Here is an 8,743-nt window from a genome sequence, read left to right as displayed (position 1 = left end):
CTACCTTATTTTATTGTTACTATAGCACATCCATTCAGTAAGATGCATGGGACATGTTAGATGGGCGACCCAAGTTGGCTTTGGAGTCGTACGCTTATCCATCAATCTTAACCTTCTCAAGTCTCTCTTGTTTTCTCCCCATACTCAGACTTAGTTTAATTGAACAACAGAATCTAGAGATTGGTTCATATAGCCAGCATAAGGAGAATATTAGGTTGGTATTTCAAACAAGGAGCCAAACTCACCCTACACCAGGATTTACTAGAGTAAGCTACTCCTAAGGCTAACCTTAGGTGGCTAATTGCTTCTAGAAGCCTCAGGTCAGCCAAACCTAGTCTTCCTAGGTGGCCGCAACTACTAGGGTTTATATCTACGGTGGCAGCATAAATATCTTAGGGTTTCTACCCTAGGGTGGCAGTGGCTCCTCTTATTATAGATAGAGGAGGTGGCACATGGTTGAGGTATCACAGAAATTATATGGTAGAAAAGAGTGTCATGGCTAGAGGTGTGCAAGAAAATGTGTAGGTAATCCTAAGAGAGAGACAGGATGAGGAGGAAGAATAGGGAGATTGAGATGAGGAGTTCGGTAATTTTTGGAGGGCCTGTCAGATGCAAGTACTCTGATACATAGAGATCCCTCTTTTCATCTTCTTCGCCATCTCTCATTGTTACCCTGCCATCCTTGCAGTTATACATCTATCTTTATATGCATGCAGTCTATCTATTCATGATGAATTATCATTTAGAAGTGATTCTATTCTTTATATTAATCTGCTGTGCAACATTCTAATAGATTGTTCTCATGTCCATCATACTTGGGTTTCTTAAAATGTAATATATTTTCAATATTTCTGTAATAGCAACTAATTGTAGTATGTGATTTTTAGTGGTTATATTGATACAAAATAGGAGAAACAGATACAAATTCACCATAAGATAAGCTTTTCTGAAATATTCTAAGCTCAGCTTGTTCCTTAACTGAGCCGAGCTCTGACAAGTCAAGCCCAAGCTGCTCGAGTAGGGCCCTACCTGTCACCTTTCCTTCTTAGTGGTTGGGCCTTGTCACCGGTTCAGAGCATGGTTGCAGATGAACCATATTCTATTTTAACAAAATCTAATCTACTAACAAAATAACCTGACAGATATCAAGTTGTTGATAGCTATAGGTTGTAATGGCTACAGCCCCACTCTCCGGTCTGTTGATTTCCTAACAGCAACAGAAGCTACCATCTATTAATACAAATTCATGTTTCCATAGTAGGTTTGTCAAGGTTCAAGTTTCTCCCCACCAAAGAGAATGGTGGGGTCGGGGGTGGGGCGTTCAAGTTTCACCCTTATCAATGGCAAGAGGATTCTGGGAATGCAATGCCTGATACATCAACATTTATTTACGTGATACTCCAAACAAATTCTAAAGCATTTCATAGAATTCAAATGAAGGACCACCTAATGGTGGTAACCGGTCGCTAGATTTGTCTCCCGCCAGTAAAATGGACCTAGTTCCAAAACATAATAACTGACAGTACTGAAACAGTCAAAATATAGGCTGAACCGATAATTGAATAGCCTTAAGAACGTAAGCAGGATATACATGCTGTCTTTTGCAATTACATTACTATTTGTTTTGAACCCTTTCCAGAGCCACCTCACACCAAATCAACCACAGACAGCATGAGGTGATTAATAACAATTATTCTTGCAAAATGCAGTAGTCCATCTATTTACTTGCTCTGAAAAAGTAGGTGACAATATTCCTCAAGCAACCAAATTATAAGATTGCAATCATTATCAGTAGTATTTTCTAGGACCACAACTTTTTCTGCCACCTGTATGCAACCCCTTTGACCCAATCAGCTTGCCAAACTTTTCCAGACTTTCTAAGATTATCCAAACTAGTGTAACTCGATAATCTAAAAGTAAAGGTCCACCAAGTGTGAAAAATAATCTAGCTAAACCAAGTAATAACAATCTAACAATGCCAAATAGCAACACAATTAGAATACACTTTCTAAAAACCAAACAGGTTTAAACCAGTTTTAACTAAAGTGGATAAACTCACAACTTAAAGATAACCGAACTTAAGTATTCATATGGTTGCTCTGAGTTTCAAAAGACAGGTTTACACCAAAATCGTAACAACATGACAGGAAAACCAAACAGGTTCAAGCAGTTTTAATTAAAAATGAATAACTCACAACTTAAAGAAAAACAAACTTCAGTCTTCATATGGATGCTTTGAGTTTCCAGAGACAGGTTTACACTGAAATCTTAACAACATGACAGGCAGTTTGCAAATATGCTCCATCTGCAAACAGAACTCATATCCCTGTTTTTGAAACACATCAACTTGATCTTCGCTAGAAACAAGAGTTTAATGAATGTGCAGTACATATTGGTTTTCGACTTCATTTTCTAGCTATAGACAGACCCTTGATATACATGTAGAGATGGAAATTCTTGTCCAATGCTTGAAATAAGAACTTGACACACATAACATGATTCATTTGAATTTGTCAAAGAAGGACAACCTTTAATCGATGAGCTAAACATGGATGCGATAAAAAATGCAGCCGTCAACAGTCTCCACAACTAACTGATTCATCCGTAATAGCAGCAACAAGTAAGATCTTCCCTTGCGCCCTGCAGCAAGAAAAGAAGCCTCAGACCCCAGACACATGCAATTGAATATTTAGGGAAAAAGAGGGGGAATGTGAATGTCACATTGCTATGCAACTGAGTATTTGGAGAAACAGTGACTCCATCTGAAATGCCATATTGGCCTTACGTTTAGCGGAATAAATCTAGTAGATTTACATTTATGTCCATTAAGCCACATTAATGGAGCATGCACAATACAAAATCCAAATTCGGTGAAGCCCCCAGCAAATGCCAGTGGATGCTCTCATAGTAGATATGTATGTGGTACATGAGCATGTTTATTAAATTTGTGCACCACATATAACATAAAAGAGACACAAACAAGGATTAACAGCAGTCTCATGTAAAGTTGGTACAAATAATTGATTCAGCTATGTCTAGTCAGAGCTGAAGAGCAACTGGTATAACATACCAAGCCCCATTGTCTCAAGATCATCTTGGTTAAATGCATCATTACTCTTTGCTCTGTCCTTACAAAGGTATGAATTCATCTTGACAACAGCTTCCTGGAGTTCCTGCAAAACAACATATATTAATTTGCAGTGGTTCAGAAGAAAATCAAGTAGGAACTAAAGTTTGTTACCCTCATTGTGGCAAACCCTGAGTAAATGGATAAAGCATACGAGATGGAGCGCTTCAAGAAAAGGGGAAAAACACACATTTTCTGTAGCGAACTATTTGATAAAACATCATACCAACTGCATGATATGATTAGGGGTGCAAATGGGTGACCCCGACCCGACCTGGTTTTTTGTTCGAGTCCTATTTTGGACCCAGACCCGACCCGGTTGAAGATCGGGTCGGGTCGGTTCGGGTTCAAGTCGGGTTCGGGTCGGATCCGAGTCGGGTTCGGGTCGGATCCAAGTCGGGTCCACTTTCTTTGTGCTTTTGGAAAAGAATTTGGGCAAATCTAATTTGGTCATATCATAATTATGAGGTGCTGGGTGACCCATGACTTGAAAGACTCGCAATTGACCTCCAGTTGGAACAGATGACCCATGACTTACTAACTAAGTCGGTCTACAAGCCAAATTTCATATCACACTATTTTTTATCTAAATGACTGATTGGGCGGAACTTGGTGTCTCCCAGCTCCCCTCTCACGAGGACAAAAAAAATCCCAGACCTTCTTCCAAAATCCAATTCCATTGCAGAAAACTGGCACATGACCCATATTCAGTTCAGTGTTCCCTCACTTTCTCCCTTCAAAAGTTAAAAGAAACAAAAACCAAAAAATAGAAGGAAAAAAAAGCCCGGTACCGAGACATTAGAAGTATCAACAGTGTAATAGATCGAGAGAGAATCCTGACGGAACAAGGTTCCTTTGGATTCTGTGAACCTATGCTTGTTGCTATCCTTCCACGCTTGAACCCTACTCCTCTTAGGGCTTTTCCTCCTTTCTCTCTCTCTCTCTCTCTTCAGGTCCATTCGGGTCGGGTCAGGTCCGTTCGGTAAACCCAGACTCGACCCAAAAAATGATTCGGGTCCAATTTTAGGACCCAACCCGGACCCGCGGGTCCTAAAATTCGGATCGGATCGGATCTATGCAGGTCGGGTCGATCCGACCCATTTGCAGCCTTAGATATAATAGTTGATATTTTGCTTTGGAACTAGAGAAAGGTATATTTCTTGAGGTGATTAGGAAAGCCAACAATTTGGATGCTTTCAAGTCCTATTTTAGTATATTTGTATCAAAAGAATCTGTCTAGTAATAGGTTATAGTAAAAAGGTTTCTAATGCATTAGGGATTGTCTTTTTTTCTTTTGGTATGTATTAGGATTGTCTTTCAGTGTCATTTAGGTATTTTGCCTAACAAGTACATACATGTTGGAACAGCTAATAAACTGAAAGGCCTTTACCAAATTGTTCTGGCAGGTAATTTATTCAAGCTACCCACCCATGAATGGCATGTATCTGGCTTGATCAAGCTTGGATTGTTATGCAGCTAAAAGAGCTAAACAATTGTTTCACAAAAGTGAAAAATGATTTACTTCCTTGTGTGGCATGCTTAAAATTCATCCAGCACATTCTTAGTTTTTGATAAGGAAAGATTAGTCCAACATAGTTTTACATGATTGTAGATCTTATGACATTAGATAATCAACTTCATAACCAAGAAATGCTGAACCAGCCCGTACCGAACCGGTAGGTCTCTGACCGGTCCAGTTCGGCGGTGGAAAACAGTTCCGGCCCCATAGGGGCCCGAACCGACCGATATTACATGTGTGCTGGTGCGAACTGGTCCGACCGGTTGTCACAGTGTGCGCAGGCGGGTGCACTGCCTACAGCGCGTGCACAAAGCGCTGTGCGCACTATGTTATATAAACCGGTTTGATACCGATCCGGTAAGCGACCGGTATGCCTACCATTATCGGTTCAAAATACCTTGTTCATAACTATATTATTGATATGCAGTCAAATATTGCTTTTTTGGAATTAAAGGGGATTAATAATCTTTCTCAAAAGATGATGAAAATTAAAAGGATATATTGTATCCACTAGTTTATAAACTTATTAAAGTGGCATTTACTCTATCAGTGGGTATCGACAAAACAGATATTTTGTATCTGTTACGGGGGAATTTAGCCACCATGCCCCACGTGACCGGCACGCGCGCCCAGGAAGACTACGGCAGTCCCTTGATCCAGCAATCCGACCCCGAGTCGGATATCTTCGGCTCCGCAGCCCGACCCCGAGTCGGCTGCCCCTTGATCCAGCAATCCGACCCCGAGTCGGATATCTTCGGCTCCGCAGCCCGACCCCGAGTCGGCTGCCCCTTGATCCAGCAATCCGACCCCGAGTCGGATATCTTCGGCTCCGCAGCCCGACCCCGAGTCGGCTGCCCCCTGATCCAGTCATCCGACCCCGAGTCGGCAATCTCTCGACAACGACAGGCTGTTCCCCTGAGGCACGCCGCGGCCCCCTGCTCCACTACTCCCTGCAACGGTCGCATCCGGCGCTGCTCCACGATCTCCTGTAACAGCCGTACAAAGCGGAGCCCCACTACGCCCTGTCATGGCCGTACCCAGCGCTGCCCCACGACGCCCTGTAACGGCCATGCCAGTGGCAACTCCATCGTGCCACACGATGACCAACCCCCCAGAAAGACCCCCCAGCCTGGTATATATGCGGCTGGGGGGGAGAAGGGGGAGGGTAAGCAAAGGTTTTCCAGAGTATTCTCTTACCTGCTGCTGCTATCTCTCCTTCTCCTTCAATCTCCTCTGACTTGATCGTCGGAGGGCCCCCACTACCCCAGTGGTGGTGCGAGGCTTGCTTGCAGGTTTCCCGGTGGAAGGTGGAGCGCAATCAACCCAACTCCAAGGGAACCCCGTTCACACCGCTGTGCCAATCGTTCTCGGTTTGGACCACCAGCAACAGTTGGCGCTAGAGGAAGGGTCGGATCTTAGAGCGATCGTAATAGCACGGCGAGGTGGTCGTGGAGCTTCCAATGCTTCCGGTCGCGGGGCCTCTCGCGCCTCTGGCCGGAAAGCCGCTGCATCTCCAACACGCTCTCAGCAACACTCCACCGCCCCACCGCCCATTCAGACGGTCGAAGTCGCCCAGTTCGACCAGCTAGCCCAGCAGGTTCGCACCCTCGCGGAGGCGGTGCAGAATCTGCAGGGTGCGATGTCCCGGGCGCCGCAGCGGGCTCAGGAGCCGCTGCTGCCTGAGCGTTCGCCTGCCCTCCTCAACCCGCGCTCCTTCCTCTCCCATGGGGAGGAGCGCCGGCGCGAGGAGGATTCTCGAGCACGCTCCATTCTGCCGGGACCTTCCCATCGGAGTTGCGCGGGGTACGAGAGGCGGGCCCGGGCGCATTCCCAGACCCCCCAGTCCTCATGAAACCCGCGCTCCAGTCGGTCTCCCTCTCGCCGCTCCTTGTCTCCCACCCACCGGTCGCGCTCCCTGGATCGGCGGGTGGACGATCTCCACCGACAACTCCAGGTCCTGAAGGGCCATTCCAAAGATCCCTTCGCCGACTTGGAGATCTCCTCCCAGCCGGCGCTTGCCTCGAGGATCCTGCGGACCCCGAATCCGCCGGGTTTCAAAATGCCGGCAATCGAGCCCTATGACGGGGCGGCGGACCCTCGGGATCACGTCGAGAGTTTCAGGACCCTCATGCTCCTCCACGGAGCATCAGATCCCCTTCTCTGCAAAGCTTTCCCGGCAACCCTCCGTGGCCCGGCGAGGGCGTGGTTCGCCGGACTGGAGGCTGACTCGATCCGGTCCTTCGACCAGTTCACTCGCCTCTTCATCACTCACTTCGCCGTCAGTAGCCGGCGGCGACTGGTCTCCGACTCCCTCTTTGATGTCCGGCAAAACGAGGGAGAGAGCCTGCGGGATTATCTTACCCGCTTCAACAAGGCTACGCTGGAGGTCCGGAACCTGAGTCAGGAGGTGGCCCTTTCAGCCCTGAAGCGTGGCTTCCGGAAGGGCAGACTCACCTTCTCCCTGGATAAACGCCTGCCATGGAGCTTTCCGGAGCTGTTGTCCCGGGCGAACCAGTATGCGGACGCCGAGGAGGCGGCCGCCCACCGGAGCAAGGCCTCGGCGTCCGCCCACCGGAGCAAGGAGGCCGCCGAGATCCCTCCAAAGCTTGGGAAGAAAAGGCGAAAAGAGGCACGCCAGAGGAGGAGCCCGACGCCCCAGCGTCGGCGCAGAAGCCCGTCGCCGGCGAGGAACCACGGCGCCCCACGCCCTCGTTCTCCGCCTCGACGTTTCAACCGGTACACCCCTCTCCTGACTCCCCGGGCCCAGATCCTTATGGAGATCAAGGAGCGGGAGGATCTCCCGGCTCCGAGACAGATGCGGAAGATCCCTGGGAAGAGGCCCTCTCGGGCGTACTGTGAGTACCACCGAGACCACGGCTACGACACGGAGGACTGCTTCCAGCTTCGGGACGAGATCGAGGCTCTCATCCGTCGGGGGCGTCTCGGTCGATATGTGAGCGACCGACGTCCCCCCGCAGACCCGCGTCCGGCCGACCCGGCTCCTCCGGAGCCTCGGGAGCAGAACCGACCCGTTGCGGGCGTGATCCATACTATCACTGGGGGCTGCTCTCGGCCTGTGAGGAACGCAGGGGGCTCGGCGGAAGCATCAGGGATGGGCGTCGTAAAGAGGCAGAGGGTCGGCAATGTAATCACCTTTTCTGATGAGGATGTAAAGGGGGTTCAGACTCCCCACGATGACGCCATGGTGATCTCCCTCACTATGGCAAACTATGATGTAAGGCGTGTTCTTGTTGATAGTGGAAGCTCAGCCGATATTTTGTTTTACGAGGCCTTCCAAAAGATGAGCTTGTCCAGACAATTGTTGCACAAAACATCCACCCCCCTCATCGGATTCACTGGTGACGCTGTCCCGGCCGAAGGAGTCGTCGAGCTGCCTGTGACTGCGGGCGTTGCACCCGCAGAAGCCACGGTGCGACTCGGGTTCTTGGTCGTCCGTGTTCCCTCGGCCTACAACGCTATCCTCGGACGACCCGGACTGAACGCCCTTCGTGCGGTGGTCTCTACGTACCACTTGCTCATGCGGTTCCCCACGGCGGCTGGGATCGGAGAGGTCCGAGGTGACCAACCGACCGCACGGCAATGTTTCCTAGCGACTCTCAAAGGGAAGAAGCCCGTGGAAGCCCTAAGCGTCGAGTCCCTTGACGCCAGAGACGAGGTGGCCTTGCGGCAGGGGGAGCCAGCCGAGGGTGTGGTTGAAGTTCCCCTCGAGGAAGGCCGCCCGGACCGGACGGTCCGGGTCGGCGCCAATCTCGACTCGGGAGCTCGGGCCCGGTTGGTGGAATTCCTCCGAGCCAATGCCGATGTATTTGCCTGGTCGGCGGCCGATGTACCTGGGATCGACCCGGAGGTCATTTCTCACGCCCTCAACGTCGACCCGACCCACCGACCAATAAAGCAGAAGAAGAGACACTGTGCCCCGGATCAGATCCAGATGGTCGACCAGGAGGTAGACAAGCTCTTGGAGGCAGGATTCATAAGGGAGATAAGCTACCCCGAGTGGCTGGCAAATGTTGTACTTGTCCGGAAGGCGAGCGGGAAGTGGAGGATGTGCATCGACTATACCGACCTGAACAAGG

At 49.1% G+C, this 8,743-nt stretch overlaps 1 protein-coding gene across 4 annotated transcripts in view; it reads right to left on the bottom strand.

The window, feature by feature from the left end:
• Positions 1–2,005: 2,005 nt before the first annotated feature.
• Positions 2,006–8,743, bottom strand: part of LOC103720602 (uncharacterized) — a 39,698-nt gene continuing 32,960 nt past the window's right edge. For all 4 annotated transcript variants that reach the window (XM_039126034.3, XM_039126035.3, XM_008810388.6 and 1 more), the window contains exons 8-9: positions 3,071–3,173; positions 2,006–2,640 (exon numbers count right to left, since the gene is read on the bottom strand). In XM_039126034.3, the coding sequence (XP_038981962.3) occupies positions 2,543–2,640; positions 3,071–3,173 (201 nt within the window). In that variant the 3' untranslated portion in view covers positions 2,006–2,542. The remainder of the gene's footprint in view (positions 2,641–3,070; positions 3,174–8,743) is intronic.

Source organism: Phoenix dactylifera, chromosome 1 (genome assembly GCF_051530095.1).
Source record: "Phoenix dactylifera cultivar Ajwa chromosome 1, Ajwa_hap1_PhDact_Kaust_v1.1, whole genome shotgun sequence".
In the NCBI taxonomy this organism is placed as follows: domain Eukaryota; kingdom Viridiplantae; phylum Streptophyta; class Magnoliopsida; order Arecales; family Arecaceae; genus Phoenix; species Phoenix dactylifera.
Note: the sequence above shows the minus strand (reverse complement) of the source record. Positions and strands in the feature narration are given on the sequence as shown.